Genomic DNA, 20482 nt, shown 5'->3' on the forward strand with positions numbered 1-20482 from the left:
AGGATTTCATGTCATTAAAATAAATTCTCCACTGAGTGAACCCACAGATAGTTGATTAAATTATTTCTGTAGCTGCAGAAAAAGCCACAAGTTGACACAGACACACATTTCCTTAGGGCAGAAAAAATCATCTTTATGCAAAAAAAATTTCTCTGCATTGTAAGATTGCACAAATCTGGACACTGCAACCAGAATACAAATATGTGAGGACACCAATGGTTCAGGAGGTTGTGGTTGAACATTTTTTCTTTTAAAACCAGTAAGTAGCTTAAAAAAAAATCCAACAAATTAACCAATATAAAAGGGATAGCAAGATGCTTTTTGCATATTTTAAATACTAAAATGGGAGAAAAACACCAAATGGGATACAAAGATATGACTAATAGGGAGAAAGTGAAGTGAGGAAACAGAATATTAATAAAATGGGAGCTGTGATTAAAAAGTAGTGTGATATAGCTGAAGCTTTCTTTTTTGTAAAGTTCAGCTTCATTTATTCTGGATGTCCCACTAAACCTCACTATGGACTTTCCAATCATATTAAATTATTCTCCTGTGAACTTTGATTTGATTTGATTCAGAGGCACCATCATGCTCTGTCAAAGGGGACTGAAATCAAATCAAGTGGGCTCCAAACATTTTCCCAGCAGTATTTTTGCAATTGTTGTAGGGTTCATCACAGAGTGATTACTTTACTAGGTTTGCAACTAATTAGTTGTGTGCCCACTATTGGAGAAATATTTTGAATTTAAACACATTTTCCACAGGGAAAAAGGATTAAACCAGGATGGCTTGTTACAGCTCCTGGGATCTCTTAGGGAACACAATCACCTCCCAGGGGTGCTGCTATTAAGGCATTTAAAAGGAGCCTGGACACAGCAGCACTGCCAGAGCTTTGTCCCTGGTAAATGACAGCCTTTGGGGCTCTAATTTTGGGGATCAGTTTACTGTGGTGTGAATCACAGCAATGTCCTGGCACTCTCATCCCCTGCCTTAAACCACACAAATACTGAAATAAGGAATTCTGATATACTGGAAAACTAGATTCCTTTTTTTCATCAGCCTGTACTTTTTTTGGAGTTTTTGTTTTGTTTTTGTTTGTTTTCATTTTTCTTTTTCTTTTTCTTTGTTTTGACCACCTCAAAATCAAAGAACACTTCTCTGTTCTCCTCATCAGGTTTCAATCTCTTGACTCACCCAGCAGATTATGGAGCTCTCTAGGTGGAAAGGCTTTTTGGAGAGAGCCAAACCAAAGGACCTGCTGCACACATCCTGCTTCCCAGGCTCCTTGCCAGCACAGGGAGTGATGTCAGTGCCTCTCTCTCACTCTGAACAAGTTAACAGCCCTGTTTTGGAGTTTACTACATTTTGGCTAAGAAACAGCATGAATAGCTTTGCAGGGAAGTGCTACTGTTGAACAAGTGAGTAGCTGCAGGAACAATCTGGTTTCTCCCTTTTATCCAGGGCTGGAAGAGAGTCCCATCTGTACATTACATCTCTCCTCTCCCATAGGCTGGAGCAGCAAGGACTGTGCAAAATGAATAGAGCCCAGACTCCCTTCTGTGTGCTCTGTCTTACCAGGATTCACTCACACAAGCTCTCACTACCTCCTGGCTGACTTCTCCTCTTGTTAGGAACATTCTGGGAAATTACTTGGCTTGGAAGTTCTTTGGAGGGCAGTGGCTCACACACAATCATACGGAAAGGACCATTTGTAGGCATGGTCTGCCTTTGTCACTTCTTGTGAGCAGAGGAAGCCCCAGCCTTGTTTTCCACCCAAAGAGACCTCTCCAGTCTGGAGCCAGCACCTTCAGGCCTGGGCTCCTCTCATGCTGGGAAAGGGGAAACCAGGAGATGAGGCAGCACAGAAATGCTTGTGTTTGCAGAGAGTAGTGCTATTTTCACAGTGCCTTATGCATCAGGGGAAGAAAGGATAAAAGAAAAGGATACAGCCACATAATGCCCATTGTACCACATTCCACTTCAAAATGCAGACAAGGTGGAAACAGGGCAAACAGGTTTGGTCCTGAATTTGCAACCTCTCTGCACTTCTATCATGGTTCCTGATGTCACACTAGAGAAGAGTTATCATTTACCACTTACTGCTTGAAGGTTACACCATCCAAACAACACGAGGCCAAAGTACAGAATAGTGAAGTGCATTGTGAGAAATCAAATTGCTGCTTTGCTGTTTAATGCAGCACACAGCAATCTTTAGGCACAGCTTTGATCTCTTATCAGCTGCATCATTCATTATAACCTTCAAACTCAGCCACCAGGAACTCCTCCACATGCAGGGGAGAGGCTGGCAGAGCTGCTGCAGTGGTGTGTGACAGCCCAGCAGCTCCAGCTTTGGGCTCCTGACAGTGCCTGGATCAGAAATGCAGCACCTGGAGCCAACCCCAGTCAGCCCCAGAGGCTCCTCAGCCCCCTGGGATCGGATTCATCCCCTGCAAACTCCTCTCTGGGGGGTGCAGACACAACTGGAGCTTCTGCACTCCCAGCTTAAGCAGCTCAGAGAGGTTTCTAAAGTTAGGTGGGATAAATCCAGGCCTTGGTGATTACCACAGACACCCATTTAGCATCAGGTTAATTGCTCAGCTTTGTGTGCTGTGTTGAGATGATACTTGCTGAAGGAGGATCTCCCTCTCTCAGGAACTGTCTCCCACTATTTATTCCCCTCCCCAGAACTGAAGGCTTAAAAATCACATGAAATTACCCACTGTTGGAAGTGCTACTGAAACATGAAAGGTTTTGGCTATATCTGCTGGGAAATAAGTATTTTAATTCTTCCCTCCATGTCTTCTCTCTTACTGAGCAGATTTAACCATTCTGCACCCGAGTCTCAGACAGGTCAAAAACAATTTCAGAACCAGCTTCAAATGCCATTAATTATAAAAATGGGATAAGATTAATTCTAAGTCCTGATACTATATATCTTCCTAGAGTCATCTGTTCTTCTGGTTTGGTTTTTTTTTTTTCATTTTAATAATATTTCCAGGTCTGGGTCCAATGGTTCCTCTTTCCTACTGCAATATATATAGCAATCATGATTCATTTAGAATAGTTCTGGGGTCTCACACATTATCATTATCAGTTAAGCAATGTAATAAGAAAATGAGATTTAAGTTGACAGAACCCTGTAGATAAGAGTCAACTTCTCATTTCAGATGTCAGCATAGAAGATTCCATATCATTGAACTGATCACCTAACAGCATTTATCATAAAATTTATAGTGGGTTTCAAAAATAACTGAAATTGTTCTGCCACCAAATAGTGATGTAAGTAAAGAAGAAATTGAGTTTTCCTCTCACAGATTTGTTTATGGCACATGATTATGAAATGATGTATTTATTAACACACAGCTCAGAATAAATGAAATGTTTGAAATACAGTACTCAAGTCAAGAATGTTTGTATAGTGCTGTTGTATTTGCAAAGGAATGTTGGGTCAATAATTTGCAGGGATCAAAATACATGACACTGCTGAGAGAATATTCATCAGCTTCAGATTCATGTCCTTCTGCAGGAACTCAGCTTTTCTCTTTAAGAGTTTCTCTTTCTAGAGGAGAATGGCAAATCTAATCTCTCTTTTCAGCCCCTGTTGAAAATTAAACACCCAGAGCTTTGCTCCTCACTGCTCTGTGGCTGCTGACATTTATTGCCAAGTAAACCAAAACCCTAATGATTCACTGGCAGCCCTGCACACTCACTGCTCTCAGACATAAATGAGTACACAGGGTACCAGACAATCAGGTGCTACACATCCCACCCATTTCTGTGTCTTCTGAGCAGGAGAGAACTGAGTCCAGCATTCTGAGTTACTCTCTCTTGTACATAAACACAACCACAACTGTTCATAAAAACCTGCTGAGAATTCTGTTTCTTTATTCTGGCATCTTCTGCTCAGCTTCATGTTGTCTGAATCAGCAAATAATCAAAAACAAACTTTTCAGTCTTTCAGTCAGTGGAATGTGCTAAGATTATGCTGTTTCCTCACTTCTATTCTAACAGGTACAAAAGACTCTTCTGTAGCTGCATAACACAGATGAACACATTCATATGCAAATAATATGACTGATTGACTAAAACCTACCCAAAATATTTTTGTATCCTACCAACCTTTGGGTTTAATAATTCCTGCATCCTAAGAATATACTGCCATGGAAAGGCAGTGAGCTGGCTGCAGAAAAGTTAGTGCTGGAGTTCCCTGACTATAAATGTAGAACTTATTTTATTTAATACTTCAATGATTTACTTTTGCATAGCAGAAAAACAGAAAGTCTGTAATTTGTAGGGAGAGTTTGGCTTGCTTGATCTGAAAAAAACAAAGGTTGGCTACTGGTAAAACAGGATGTGGCAAACAATGAATGAAAAAGGCCATTAATTATAAAAACAAATAGTTTCAACCTATGAAAAAATTCTGTTGAAAATCAGAGATTTCCTGGCCTTTACAGAAGGGGCCCCCAAAACAGGACAGGTGTTTTGTGGGATGTGTGTGAACAACTTGAAAGTAGCAGATGAGCTCTGATCCAGGACCCAAATGCTTTCAGCACCACAACAGCTGCTGCTGCTGGAGGAACCTCACACAAAGCAAAAAGGCTTTGGGGTTGCTGTTACTGTGTTCAGATCCTGGAGCAGCTTTCCCATGGGTGAGTGGGAGGAAACTTCCTGCTTTTAAATAAATTACTGAGAACTGGAATGAAACAGAACTCAGAGCTGTTCAACAGAGCAACTGACCTCATGAACCTGTATGGCCTTTACAGTTCTGGATTTCTAGATACTAAAAATGTTGAAGATTTTGTATTTTGGAGGGGAAAAAATGGAAGAAAAGCTGGGCAAGACAGAGGCAGGGTGGTTTACTCTGGTGACAGATCACAGTCTGTTGGTTCCATGAGTCAGAGGAATGGAATGATACAGGTAATGCAGAGGAATTAACACAAAAGGAGAAGGCGGCAAAAAGGCAGAGGAGAAAGAAAAGCAGAGTGATACCCCTGAGGCTCAGGCTGGCCAAGAGAGGGGGAAGAGGCACAGAGCTGTGCAGTAGTGGAGAATATCAGAGGCTGGAATTCATGTGCTCCCAGGAACTGCTGAGTTCATGCACTACCAGGAACTGAAGAAAGCCTCTAATGAAGACACCTTTGCTGTGTGGGAGGCTGGATAAATGCCCTGGTAGTGCTGCCCTTCTTTTTTTACTCTCTGAGCTGGGGCAGGGGGTGTGATAGCAATGAGTGCTGTTAGTCACCAGCTGTCCCAGTCATCTCAGACTCCAGAGGCAGCAGGAACTCAGAGCCCCTGCAGCTCAGACTGTGAATTTCTTTTTTGTGTGCTCTCTTTGGCTGCTAACTCTCTCATCAGCTCTTCTTAAGGGAGATAAAAGAAAATCCTAAATAAAATTTTATCCACCTCTAGGATGGTGTCTCAGCAGTGTATCCTGGGATCTGAAGCCATTCCATTGCAAAACTCACTTTGAAGGCAGTGCAAAGATTAGTTACTATTTGGATAAGCCAGAAGGGAGCCACCACCTCTGGATTCCCAGTGCCCTCTCAGCCAAACCCTGAAGTAAACTGAGGTAAAAATCCTTGTTCTCAATCTGTCCCACAGCATGGACAGCCACTCTGCAGCCCATCAGCTGGAACACAAGACACAGTCCACACACAGCCCTGCACATTTCCCACTGCAAAACTGGACCCAAGCTTTACTTACAGGTTTTGAGGTAGCACAGGGAGCTGCTGTCACGATGGGAGGCTTGGCTGCACTTTGTGATGGAGGCAGAGAGAATCTCTGCCCCGTGTCTGGAGGTGAGGAACAGTGAATTCTTGTTTCTGGTCTCTCAGGCTCATGCTTGTAGGATTCAAGAGGAAACGTGGGCTGCTTGGTCACTTGTGTTGGGGTAGATGGAGAAGAGGAGAGGCCAGAAGCTGTGAACAACAAAAATGCCCAAAGATCAGTTCAGGTGAAAAGTAGATGGAGATCTCAGCTTTACACAAAAGGAGAAAGGGGCAGAAAATACAGAAATGCAGAAAATACAGAAATCCTGTATTTTTCATCACATTTCCCCAAACTAAAAGTAGGGATCTCACCTCCTTGTTTATGAAAGGGAATCTGTGCCTTGCCATTAAAACTCTTTTAGGCTGGTTGAACTGTCTGGTCCACTACAGGGAGGCCCAGTGGCAGGATGGGAGTGCTGAGGTTTGTCTTGTTTTACCCTCCTGTCTGACTGCTTATTTCTAAAATGACACTCAGCATGGGTATTACTTTATTGCTGTCATTTTAATGCTCCTGTGAGTCTCAGGATTACCCTTATCTCATGGCACATGGCTCAAAACCTCTAATGGTAGCTTTTCCTTCTTTTTCTTTATTTTAACAGTATCTCAGCCAGAAGTAAAAATACAATTAAGGAGCAGAGACAAAAAAAAAACAGAGCATATTTCTCCTGAGCCTCAATTTGCTTTCTGTAAAGCTCTTGTACAGCCTTTGTATAAACTAAAATTGTTTTCAGCTGCCTTTGAGGAGAAAGATTGATCATATCTTTTGCCAAACATCAGTGTCAGCACCAGATAATTGCTCTTGTGAGCACCCTGTTTTTATTTGACACGTGTGTGTGCCCCAGCTGTATTTTTGGTTACATTCCTAGGGCAGCTCTGAATTGTGAACAAACAGATTTAAACTGTGTTTATTACCCATTTAAGGACCAGCAGACATCCACTACCAGTCAGAAAATTCAGGTTCCAACATCTGTGTTTCTGGTTCCATGTACATCAGCAAACCAAGGGTGGTTCTCTGGTGCCAGAACAAATCAGGACAGACTTAGATGCATAAAAACCATGAGGCTGAACTGGAATGAGTATTTTTAAGTGGGCTGTAAGACCTCTAATTTGGCTAATTTCTTGTGCTTCCATAGATTTCTGTAGATGATCAGTTCAAAGGGGACTCAAGCCCATCAAAAGAGAGCAGATTAATGAGCATAAAAAGCCCAGGCTACTCAAAGGAGTGTTTGGGAACACACTGTTGCATTTTCATGGTAGGTCTGGCTCATTGGTGGGAGCTTTCAGGGCTCCACCAGAGATTATTGCACCAGAGTTTTTCTCCTAAGTTCCTAGACTTGGAACACTGGACATCCAACAACTCAGGGAGGGATCTGTTACTTGAAGAAACTGTTACTCCTGACAGATCTGGGGAAGAGCTGGCATATTCTGTGTTTAAAGGAATTAACATGTAATATGTGTAACTGTTCTTTACCTATTATTCTTCTTTGAAAACAACTTTTCTTGATGGCTTTTACATAATAAGAGACTTAACTCTGTAATAATAGAGTCACTCAACAGGAAACCTGCAAAATAATTAGGCTCTAATATGTTTTATTAATAGTGGGTTTAGTGGTACAGAGTACTGTATTTATTTCTTTCAAAGAAAATCTTAATTCTCACTGATAAACTTTAGCTTTGCTGGAATCAAAAAGGACCCCCTGCCCAGTCCCTATCTTTGGTCCTTTTCCAAGCTTGCAGCTGGACTTCCATTTAATTTGATTTTTAAGGAGCCCTGCAGCTCTGCCAGTCAAGCAGCAATACCTCAGGCCCAGAGGGGACGGGGTTTGGAGGCAGGTACAGATGTTGGCAGATGTGACATGTCATGGAGTGAGGCAAGAGTAACCACCCTGGCATTCTGAATGTCCTCAAGCCCTGCTCATTTCAGGGGACTGGAGAGTGTGTTCCACTTCCCTAAGGACTGAAAGGACACCTAACTTGCCTGTTCAGGTTTTGATTGCAGACAAATTTAAATAAGCAGTTCTGGGGAAGATGCTCCTCTGTGTTTTTATGGAGCAAATGTTCCCTGAGTGCTCAGACTGGGAGCTGAGATAGCTGCAATCAATGCAAATGGAAAACCACTAAAAGGGAGAAAAACACCATTAGATCCTAAAGCCTTGCTGCTGGGATGGGTTCATTGTGTGCTAATGTATTCTGCAAGTCCACAAGAACCATTTCCAGTTCTGAGAGGCTCTGCCAGAAGAGCTTTTACCAGACATACAGAAACCACACACTCAGCAGCCCAGCAAGGCTGGCCTGCCAGGAGCAGAGGACATCTGTAGGACACAGGGACACGAGAATCAAAGGGGACCATGGAAGTAACACCTCTTACATCCTGTGAAAACTACTGTCACCTCATTACAGATGTGTCACAGCCCAGGCAGGACAGACAGCCTGGTTTCCATCTTACAAGAACATTCACTGGTGGTGAATCTCCTCTTGGATGCCAGCCTTGGATACTTGGCATGAGTTTTTATGGATGAGGAGCATCTGTGACTCCAGCACACTGAGCCTTAGAACTGTTTGTTTCAAGCAGGCTCTTCAAACATAAAGTACTCGCTGTGAGGCACACCCTAATACATCTGAGATTCAATTTGTCTGTGACTCAGTTTCTGCACAGAGTTGGAGGGAAAAATACAATTATTTTGCAGGGTACTTGATAAAATTAGTGTAATTAAGCTTTTCAATCTTTTATAAGCCTACCTCGGAGTATTATTGGGGTATCTATGTTATTTACATTTGTACAATACTGATATTGAAGTCATAATCACATAGGAAATACTAAATTTTTTACAAATATTGCAACAAAATACTTCTGGCTGCTGTGATACAGCCTAACATCCTAAATGCTATGAGAAGGGCTTTATAAAAGCCTTCCACAGAAAAAAATGAAAATCTGTAATATATCTCCAGAGCAAATCAGTTCAGGAGTAACAGGACTTTGTATTGACTTTAGTCCTATTGGCCTGCCAACTGAACACCAGCACTGGTGTAAATATATTTATTATTTTCTATACATGTAGTGGGTGCCCTGCTCTACTACAGCGGAAGAAATCCAGTGAAGAGACAAGATACAACTCTATCCCATGGCTAAAAGCAGTTTATTTGGGAGAATGTACTTAAAACAACTCAGCAGAGAAAACCAGACAACAGTTCAGGATTCTTCTATCATGAAGCTGAAGCAATTCAGTATGCATGTAGGATTTGGGGGAAGAAACAAACTTTGACATTGGCTACAAACCCTACTGGTTATGGTAACAATATGAACAGAATGTGGTGTTTTCATGTTATGAAAATAAATAGCTGTCCCTTTTTTATAGCAAAAAAAGAATTTTAGAAAAAAATTAAAAAGAGAGAAAAAGGTCTAGCAGATTGGTTGCTGTGTCTGTGGCTAACAAAAGGGCTTGTCCTTTGGGCTTGGAACTGAATGATGTTTAAGGTCTCTTCCAACCCAAAACATTTGATGATTCAATGATCCTGTATTTCCTATTGATTAATCCTATCCAGTTCTGAAATAACCTGAGAGCTTTGCTGTGTCCTGATTCATTCTCACATTACCTTTCTCAGGACAAAACAAGTGCAAATAAAGAGGGTAACTTTGTGGACTCCAAACTGATGAATCATAAGTGATAAAATTTGCATAACTGATTATGCACATGAAGAAGAATATTCATGACATTCACAGGAATATGTGGTTCAAAACAACTTTCATATTACAACTTCCCATGGAATGTGTTTGTGAGATCCTCACAGAGCTAGATAGCAGACTTGGAGCAGAATGGGGATGTCTCCAGCTGCCTTCCCCCTGTGACAGGGACAGCACACAGGGATGGCCCAGCACTCTGTTCTGTGCCCCTGTTTGAGCAACTTCAGCTGGGTTCAAGCCACACATCACAGGTTGGATGCAAAAGCCCCAAGGAAGTGCTGCAGGAAGGGCAGTGCCCACACCTTTAGCTCAAGTCACTCCCAGCACTGACTGGTATCGAGCTGGGCACATACAAAACCAATGTTGCTCCTTTCACTTGTTTTTCTAGGTATTTACAACAATTTCTCTTAAACAAAGCCCTTAGTTTTGCACAGCATTTCGTTTTTCAGAGTTTGGGCACTCTGATCCAAACCAGCCCTCCAGTGCTACAGAACAGGAAAGGATGAAGTGCTGCCTTGTCATCCATGTAGTCCCAAGGGAAGAAGGGTGGATGCCCTCCTACATATCCTACGTTCCCAGGGTGACACCCACAATGAGTTCTGTCACCTACATTTCATGCCTGACCTGGCAGGATGCATCTGGTGGTTTCTGGGAGGCAGGATGCTCACAGCCCAGTGATTCCTGCCAAAGCCTCCCTTTTCATCAGCCCTTCCCCAGAAAGAAAAACAGCTGCTGTCCCCGTGAACCCTTGGAGCCACCTGCCCCCATAGGATGCTGGAAGGGATTTCAGGGATGTGCTAACACTCCTTTACACAGGTTTGGCTTCAGGGGACAGTAACAGAGTCACACTCCCCACTGAGGGCCCTAAGGATGGAGCCAGCAGGCTGCCCTCAAACTTTTACTTTTGTGTACTTAAGTTGCTGAAACTGGAGAGAGTTACTGGCCATGAAAACAAAATCACTCTTTGCACTTTCCCTACCAATCACACTTCATTATTCTCTCATCCTGTACATGATCAAACAAATGATAACACTGCTAAAGTTATATACTTAGCATATACTTATACTTTATATACTTAAAGCTGTGGCTAAAACAGTTTTCCAAGTTTATTTATAGAGCCATATTCATTAACCATTTAGAGTGAAACTTCTCAAAAAAAAACCCAAAAAAAAACCCCAAAAAAACAAAACCACAAAAAACACCCACCAAAAGCAAAACAAAACAAAAAAACCCAACCAACAACAAAAAAAAATCTAATAAAAAAAAACCCCAAAACAAAACCCAAAAGGAATTTCCATTTGCAGTGTCTCCATGTGACACTTTTTGTCTTGACTCTTTCCCAGGACAGCACTGTCCTTTCATTTGCATTCTCAGCTGGCAGTGAAACAGAGAAGGCTGCAGGCTGTGGCTGCTGAATTTTAAGTACCCTGCAGCACAAGTGAATCTGAGCTGAGCTGCTGGTTCATTAAGCTGATTCACTCTTCAGACACAATACTGTGTTAATTCTGACACATAAGCAAATCAATGCAAATTATGTGAAATGAGCTTTAATGCCACTTAATGGCAGTAAAGCTCTGAACCCATCAGCAGGTAAATGGCCACTGCCTGATTCCATCCAAACAGTGCTGATGACATTGGCACTAAATGTTGTAAAATACCCGTTAGTTTAAAAAAGAATAAACTGTTAGTTTAAATAATAATAAAAAATAATAAATGAAGTCTGAAGAGTAAATCTGAAGAGTTATTGTTCCAAAAACAGCATGGATACTGGCCAGGAAATTTCCTGCTTTATCTAACATTGTCACTCACACACCAGTTCAGGTGCTTCCCACCATACAGGAATTACAGGTCCTATTCTGGAACCCTATAGCCTTTATCTGTGATTGACACTGCACCACCTATATAATGGCCAGGCCTTCCAGCCCTTCCAAACTGCCTGGCTCCAGCTGAGCAGCATCAATCCCAGCTGCATTAGCAAAAGATTTTGTTTCAATCTTACTGAAACAGCTCCGTGGCTTTCCATGTAGCAGGTACACTCAATGGGAAGCTTGCTTGTTCCCAAAACCACATTTCTGATGCTTTCATGAATCAGAGGAAGAGAAAAATAAACCTTTCAAGTAATTAAAATATCATATGCTGTCTGAAAGTTTCATGGGAAAATGTATAATTTTGTAAATAAAAAAAAAAAAATCTAAAAAATCAGATTTATTTATAGTAGTTTGAACATGGTAAAGGAAACCACTTCTTAAGTGGTCTCAGCCATAGAAATACCTGACCCTGAAAGCTCCAGCTTTTGCTTCAGATGCTATTCCACTTTATAAAACCAAAGACAAAACCCCACTGCTCTCCAGAATTCAGCCTGTTCTGCTCCACTTGTGGAATATTCATGTGCCAAAACCACACTTGTATCTGTGGAATCTGCAAGGTAATACCTTTTCCTCATAAAACTGAGAAAATCAGGAGCTGAAGAGTTTAATGACCAAAGTTTTGAGAATTGTTTTTCTGTCTGAAGTCCTCAAGGCCCCTTTATGAGGAAAGGCTGATCAGGAGAAACTCTTGGCTGTATCCTTTAAAAGATGATGCTGTATCCTTAAAGGAGTTTATTGAAGATCTCTCCTGCAATGATGATTAGACAGAGGATCTCCCACCTTGCCCAGAACCACACCGTGGTTATCTTACATTTGTTAAATGTACTTTTCAAATCTGGAGAGACTTGATACATTATGTCAGCTCATAAAGCAATAAACACATGAGATCCAAGATCAGAAATTCTGGTGGAGATCATCCCTCCCAATGGGCTTTTTCTAGTTCTCATTGGCAGCAAGGTTCCAGCCTGGCTTCTAACTACTAATTTTCTGCCAATGCTTCTCCTTTGTCTCCCAAATACTGGAGAAAAACCACAGCCAAATAATTCAGAGCAAAGAAAGGGGGATCACTCACAAGCTCCATGGCAAAGAATGGCTTTTTTTTGAGACGGCCAAATGCACATTCCATTGCTGCTCCAGCCTGACAGGTGATGAATGAAGAGGTCCTGGTAATGGTTGAGGTAGTCACTAAATAAGTGCCTGGGCTGGCAGGAATAATTAACTCAGCATGGTAATTTTACTGAGAGACTCAGCACCAAGGCTTGGTCAGACAACAGATGGCTGTGGCCAAATCAGAGTCAGAAACACAGACAGTGTGTGCCTTGCCAGCACAAGTGAGGAGAAAAGTACTGACAGAGATCCTCAGCAGGTAACAGCCTGATGAGGGAACATCCTGTAAAACCAGGATGTGCAAACCTCCCTCCCTGATGGGGAGACCCCTAAAAAGTTCTGTGCCAGGAATGAGAGACGGACAGGACTTCTGGTTTTTTCAGTCTTCTGGTTGTTGTTTGTTTTTCTCTTATCAGAAGTTCAGCATGCTGTCTACATCTCAGAGTACAAAGAGAAGGCACCAAAAGTCACAAGACACACAGATGCAAGATCTTTTAAAGCTGTTTCCTCCAATTAACTCTTAGAACATATTTTATTTCTACCTTTCTACCAGTAACTTATTGTCTGTCCACACAACATTCACATTGCAGCTCTTTCTAACCAATCATTCTGTGCCACCAACACTGCAGAAAATGGAGTAGATGAAGAACAAGAAGGACATCAAACAATACCCAACATCCTCCATCTTGTGTCCTATCTACCTCCATACTGAAACCCCAAAACTCTACGTTTTTCACCCTGTGATAAACTCTACTACAATTTCACACACTCGTAGATTCCAACTCATCCCAAAGTCTTGGAAGCTTTCTCCATGGACAAAGGTTAAGAGCAGTGTTCCCCTGGGGATAAGGACTTCTCAGGACAGGCAGAGAGACATTCCCTGTGCACTGGGTTCCAACTTCAGGACAAGGAGGTTTGGGCAGGGATCTCCACGAGAAACACACATGAGCAAAGAATGCTTCACCCTCCTGTGCACCCATCGCCCACGGAGCACGGGGTCAAGAATTTGCAGATATCAGCTGTCACAAATAGGTTAGAAAATGATGTAAAATAGTTGATAATTGTTAAGCATGTAAAAAGTTTGTAAAACGGGTTAAAAGGGTAGTTATAAGAAACACGGTACTCCACGAACCGTATTGCACCTGAGTAAAGCGCACCTTCCCCAGGCAGAACGAGCCAGCCTGGACAGAACTGCAATGAGCCAATCAAGCGCCTTAAACCTTCATGCAAATGAAGGATCCTAACAGAAACCAATCCAAAGGAACAAAAAACAGGATAAAAAGAGGACATCCGACCAGGTGGGTTCACCTGGAGCAGCGGGAACATCGCTGCCCAAGAAAGGAAGAAGATCCAGCGCTGGCACTGCAGCATCCCCGATGGGAACGCTCCTGCTCGACCCGCGGGCCCCCTAAGCTTTAGGTCTTACAATGAATGCTGAAATTACTTTAGAACCGGGAGTGTGTTCCCGTTTTTACCCGTCAGCTTTTCACTTTGGCCATGCAGGTCCCCTCGAGGAGCTGAGGAGGGCCACCTCCCGAAGGGCTCCTGCCGCACACAGAGCCGGTGATGGGATGCGACATCCCGCAGCCGCTGCCGGGGCCCGACCGCTGGGCTAGAACAAAAGCAGCGCTGCGATACCCATCTAAAAAGTCACTAAAATGAAAACGAATCGCTCCTCTCCATTCAAACGGAGCTGCAGACCCATGGCCTCCGTGCAAAGCCCGCGTTCCGATCCCGGCCGGACGAGCGATGAGCGCAAGCCAAGGCAGGCGAGCGAGCCACGTGCCGCTGTTGGCCCCTATCGATGTGCTGGGAGCTGCTGGAAGCCAAATCCCCGCTGCCTTCCCAGCGGCCCGGCCGGGCACAGCCCCCAGCACATGGCAGGGGTTCACATGGCCCCGGGGCCGCTGCTGGTTACAGCCGGCTGCTGGGAGGAACAATGCCTACAGCGGGACGCCTTTATTTACTTAATACACCACCTGGCATTTCAACTTTCACTGAGTACTTGGTGTTCAGAGCCCTTAATGAAATAACTTTTGTTTTCTATTCTAGCAAAGAGGCTGGCTGCTCAGGCGGGCTTTTAACAGCGCTTTCCACATTAACCTCTATTGTCCTATCCAGGCTTTCTTCTGTTTTGAGCCAAGCTGAGCTAAATGCTCCCCTGCCACCAGAAAGCTGCAAGTTGCCCCTCTTTGGAGACACTTTGGTGGCCAGCACTGTCTGTCCCTCCATCACCCTGCCCTCTGCCAGGGGCTGCTAGAACTGCTTTCTGCCTCTCTCCCTGGCCACCATCCTCATTGCTCCTGTTCTGCTTCTTCTTTGCTGCTTGCAAAGTTCTTCATGGACACGGGGAAACAGAACCCTGCCCTGAAGGGTTTGCATTTTGACAGCCAAAGGAAAAGAGGAGGAAAATTAGGGGGAAAAGGTGGGAGGAGGAATGCTGCATGCACAGTATATAAAGACAAGTTTAGAAGCCATTACTTGCTCTGATGCTTAATTTCACATTTAGGGATTTCATATTTAATCACTGCAATAAACGTCAGCTCTTTGAAGCAGCTGCTTGAGGGGTTGCAGAATGAGGTAGGTTGCTGCTTCACCTATGATTTATGGTACGTTCATCCAGTGTAAATTTCAAAAAAATGAGGTAATTGAAGCAAAGATTTGCTTGCAATAAAACAGCGCCTTAACCACGTACCTTATTTCTGTAACACACTAAAGCAGAGGAACACCCCATGGAATCGAAAAAAAGCTCCAAACATTTTACAAATATGTCATTAGAGGGGCAAGTAGACGAAAAGAACAGTCTAAATCAGAGTCTGCAGAACCCCACTGAAATCCCTGTGGGGGATTTCATCTGCTCAGTACATTCACTCACTGTGTAACAGCGAGAGGCAGAATATTAATGCACATAAAGACCAGTGGGGCATCTATTTGCAGGGTAGGCATGACAGCTCCAGGGCTGGTGCCAGGGGAATGTGCACTGTACTGTGCATGCAGCTAAAGGCTGTGATCACAGTGTGGTGCTTCCCCAGGCTGGGAATAGCAGAATATAAGGCTATCAGGGCAGAGACTTCAGGACTCAGGCCCCAGGACATAAATTTCTCTATTTAATTCATTGGTTTATGTTAGTCTCAGGTTCCTACTCTTGCAATGAATAGGATAGCTCCAGAGGTGCCAGTAATAGCACCAGAGGTACAGCTGGAATGCCAGTCTCACAGCACAGTTTAATTTTGTTTATTTTCTGCAATGTTTACAAGGGCACTGGGCTGCAAGTAATTAAATATATGCAAAGTACTCCAAATGCTCAGGAAAGCTGTAGCTAAAGAAAGAAGCCATAATTTGACATTTCTTTGCTTCTGATACCGATTTTTTAAAACCTTCTTTTCTTCTTTTATTAAAAGGAAAGAAAAATCTCTCCTTCTAGCTCCTTTCAAAATTCAGCAAGAGTCCAAGCACTGCTTCAGCCGGTGGCATTTGCCTCTTCCCACTGTGTCTGAGTCAGACCTGTGCTTCATCATAATTCCTCTCTTGCTAACCTGGGAATTAATCTTTTTTGTGCACATATGGCATGGCAGAGACAACTCAGTGCTCTCTACACACCTACCAAAGCCTTCTGAAGAAATAACTAATGACTTCATGGCTCTTGTTTGATTGAAAATAAATTGCTGTGGGACTGCTCCTGCTCCTTGGGCAACTTGCTAGCATAATTTCCATTGCTTTAGTTGGTACTGGATAGTGCTTTTAGTAGAACATTAGTGCAGTAAATGGCTGCTTTCTCTAGACACCAGCTGGCACAGAACTTTCCCTCCCCTTCCCTTGAAATGATCCATGCAAGCTTTCTTCTGCCTTTCACAATCAGATCTCAAGGTGATTTGGATGACAAAGAACCTCAGGCCTCCCTCCTTCTGGTTAGCTCTAAACCAGACTGGTTTCCAGTGCAGAACAAACTCTCCTCCTGGCACGGGTAGGCAGCAGTGGGAAAGGGGCCAGGAGCAAAGCAGAACCACTTTGTACAGTGGCACTGCTGGTTTTTACCCCTGCAAGTGTACAGGAAACCATTGCCCAAGTTCTGCTGTGGGACAGAGTTGTCCTTCTAGCATCTGCTTGAGGGCACAAGGGAGGAAAAAGGAGAGAAGACAGCTGCATAGCCATGCACCAAACCCACAGCTATATCAAAGCCCTGAACTGGGATGTACTTATCAGCCACTGGCAAGTCCAAGCTGCCCATACATGAAGAATCAGTTATCATCTTATTTTCTTTTCCCAGCACAGAAACTGGGTAAGATTAAAATCAAATTAAGCCCTGTCCTCTTGCTGTGACTCTCCACACTCTTACCAATAAAGTGCTGTTATGATACCCAGCCATGAAATGAGGCTGAGGAGCAGCAATACCACATCTGTACATTTAAGCTTCAGGATGGAGCCAGGAAGTTCCCCAAAAAGCTGTCCAAGGGTTACCAGAAGATATATCTGCAGAGTTTTAGATGCTGGTGTTGCCACAGCTGTGAAGCCAAACAGGCTTAGCAGGCATTTGCTACCTGCCCAAGAGAGCCATGAATACTTGGGCCCATCCTACTTAAGGAGTTCAGCCAGAAATGAATCCCTACTTTGTTAACATAAGCCTAAAGGGAATTTCAAACTCATACCTGGATAAATAGCAGTTATATGGAATGAACAACAACTCAGCTTGGGATGTTCAATGATCCTATCAAGTTAAACTCCATCATCTTATTCTTCTTACCTGCCCATCAATAAAATTCAAACTCATGGGAGGGGACAACATTTCAGTGACTTCCATTGCATTGGATCAACCAACACCTTGTGAGATTTCATGTCTCTGTTGCCAAGTGTTTCTATTGTCTGCAACATTTCTGATATTTCTGCACCAACTACAGGGCACAGGGCTGGCCTGTGCCTTCCCAGCCATGTAGGCTTTCTTCACCACTGATCTGCCTCCTTTTTCAGACCAACCATCTCCCCTCCCCTCCCTGTTTCCTGCTAAAATGTCATATCTGACTCTCTGTTTCAGGACCAGTACAGACTGATTCTAGAGAATGAGTTAGAGGAATTCCTCACATGTGTATTTTTTTTCTTGCAATTTCATCTTCAAATGCAGGCTGATTTAGACCTATCTCCTCCACCTGCCAAGTCAACAGAGTGCCTGCAAGACCAGCCCCCAAAAGCATGCACAGGATGGCTTTCTTTGCTTGGCTGCCCAACAAGAGCTGATTCCTCCTCTCAACACCCAGCCCTGTGGTGCTGCAAAGCTCTGGCAGGAAAGAGCCTGAGAGCCTTTTGGCAGAGCAAGTTTTTCCAAGGGCTAGTCAGGCAGTTTGCATCTCCAGGAAATCCTTTCCCTCCCCTGTCATCCAACCCCAGCTTCACCCCACAGCCCATCCCAGATCACTACTCCAGCGTGCCTCCAGCACATGATAAAGTCACTTTCCTGGCTTCTTCTACTCCCCAGAGCTGTCATCCTGCTATAAAGCAAATGAAAACATGGGAGCCAAAAGGACCCAGCATGCTGAGAATGAATCCCTCAACAGCAGGCTTGTTGGAGCACAGGACACCTCCATGCCAGAGATTCCCCTGGCTCAGTGGGAAATGTGATTTATTGCAGCAGATCCACCCCTGCCCTTTCATTCTGCTCCCCTCCATCACTCCAGTTCTCATTTTTTGCAGGTGTCTCCAGAGACTTTGATCCCATTCCTGCACAGCAGCATCAGCTGTGGACAGGCAGTTCACACTGACACACCAACCCAGCCCCATTTCCCACTCAAGTTAATGCTCCAAAGTGGGGTAGGGATTTACAGCATCACTTCAGTCCCTGGACTCAGGAAGGCTGAGCCATGCCCACTCACAGACAGCCAGGTTCAAACCCAGAGGAGTGGCCCACTGGAATCTGCAGAAGCCAAGCAAAGTCAGCAGCCATAAAAATCACAAAAGGTGAACAGAGGAGGCTGTGAGGAAGGGACCTGAGGGCAGGACCAGATCTCCTGGGGAAGGGATGACCCCTCCAGCCAGGAGCAGTTGGTGAGGCTGCTGCGACAGCCCTGGCAGAGCCACTCAAATGCTGCCCTTCAGCTTGGACCAGGTGATTCCTACAAGCACCACCCTGCCCACTGAGACAGCTGGAAACAGGCAGGGGTCAGGGCTTCAGAACTGGAAGAAAGTCCATTCAACCTGAACCCTTGTGAGGAGCAGAAGGTCTCTTCACAGGACACGAGTGATCCCAGCAAGGCCAGCAGATGCTTCCCTGCCAGCCTGCCCCAGCCTGAGCAGGGGGCTGGTTATGCAAGCACTGACTCAGATGTCAGGGAGCAAAGCCAGCACTGCAAAGGCCACGGGGAACAACTGTCAGATGAGAAAAGATTTCAGTCACTGCTGACTGAAGCTGGATTTAACCTAGCAGGGAAAGGCTTTTTAGCTTTTTATCTCATCACCAACCTGCTGCACCTGTCACTTCCCTCCCAAGCTACACTGTTTGGATGTCATTCCTGAAAATAAATTATGAGTTGTTTTCTCTTTATAACAAGTTACTATTGCAGTGGAAAACTGGTTGCTTTCAGTTGGTAAAGCATGGAAATGCTGTAACCTGTTCCTCGAAGCACTGGCAGCCCTGGGACAAGTGTATTGCTGTCTCAGTGTTTGCATACCCTTGAGACACCCAGGGCTCCTGCTCAGGGAGCCAGTTAGATTGAATCTGCTTCCACAAACACTGTGACAAGTTCTCAGGCACTTCTGCAAGCAGTAAACCTCTATATATATATATATTACCCCAGTTTATAGAACACTGGTGAAAATGTATGTGATACTGCTGCTCAACACAAATGAATCAGTCAAGTGGTAAAAGACCAGACTTAAAGAGCCACCCAGATGAGAGTTGATGGCTGACAGCAGATGATCTGAGCAGGTCTTGCAAAAGCTAGTTAGAAAAGGGGACTGGTTTCTAGTCCTTCCAGGCCAGACACAGAGGACATAAGATTAGGAGAGTGCACTTGCCAAGAAAAACACATCCTTTGCTCTCCCAAGCCTGTTTTTTCTGAGGTATGTTCTCAATACCTCCAGAAAAATAGGTGATACTGCAGAGACAGCATGAGATCCTTAACTCCTATCAACCACGAGCTTCCAGATTGACTGCAAAGAACATCAGGGATTTTTGCAATGTTCTCCTTGCAAGAGAGGGCAGGATGGTACAAAATAATGGTCATGGCTCTCCATAAGTTTCCCCAAGATTTATCCTTATGAGCTCTTGGAAGAACAAGGGGCTTCAGCAGTTCATTTGCACCACTTGTTCCATTAAATGTAAAGCTGTGGCCAAAAGAAGCCTTTTTTTTCTCCTAAAAAAAAAAAAATCCCAACAATTGCATTGGTTAAACAGATGTAGTCTGCTGAAGCTTCACCACTGTAAAAGCAATTCAGTCCCTGTTTTGGAGAAGGCAGCTGGTGGTGATACTTTTCTTGATACAGGATTGAGTATGGAGCATCCCTGAAGTTCTGTAGAACTTGAACAGAATCCAGCTTGGAACAGCTCAGCTGTGTCAGTGGTTGGTACAAGTTGAACACCAGCCCAGGCCAGCTGAGATCTCTGGACTATCACGTGGCTGGCCCCTGGCCTTGCAGAGCTTATGTCCAAGGTATTCACACTATGTGGAGCCAAGTGTGGGATTTGTGATAGCATTTGACTCAGCCCTGTCCACCTCAGGGATGCCAAAAGAGTGCTCAGCCCTATTCCAAACACAGATCGTGTCAAGTTCTGCTGCCCCACAAAGTCCTGGAGTTTGTATGAAAGTAACTTCCCAACACAAACCTGAAATTTTGCAACCAGCAAGCAGTTTTTGGAGAAGGCACTGACTTCCATTCAAGTGCAGTAGCAGCAAGAGTGGCTGTGGGTTTAAACCAAGACAAGGTGGGAGCTGGGTGTGCTGGTACTGCTGGTGCCAAGCAGGCAGAGCAGGAAGCTTGAGATCTCATGGGCTGGGGGAAGACTTTCCCCAAAATTGTAATTATTTGTGTTACTCTGGGCTCTGAGTGCATTGCTTCATTTCAGTAAACAA

At 44.0% G+C, this 20482-nt stretch overlaps 1 protein-coding gene across 4 annotated transcripts in view; it reads right to left on the reverse strand.

Moving 5' to 3' along the window:
* Window positions 1–20482, reverse strand: part of PRKAG2 (protein kinase AMP-activated non-catalytic subunit gamma 2) — a 213099-nt gene that overhangs the window by 61414 nt on the left and 131203 nt on the right. For 3 of the 4 annotated variants that reach the window (XM_018909172.3, XM_018909173.3, XM_030235995.2), the window contains one exon: window positions 5704–5918. In XM_018909172.3, the coding sequence (XP_018764717.1) occupies window positions 5704–5918 (215 nt within the window). Of the gene's footprint in view, window positions 1–5703; window positions 5919–12390; window positions 12477–20482 lie in introns of those variants that run through there. The other variant, XM_018909174.3, reaches the window with a different exon arrangement.

This window comes from Serinus canaria, chromosome 2 (genome assembly GCF_022539315.1).
Source record: "Serinus canaria isolate serCan28SL12 chromosome 2, serCan2020, whole genome shotgun sequence".
Lineage (NCBI taxonomy): Eukaryota > Metazoa > Chordata > Aves > Passeriformes > Fringillidae > Serinus > Serinus canaria.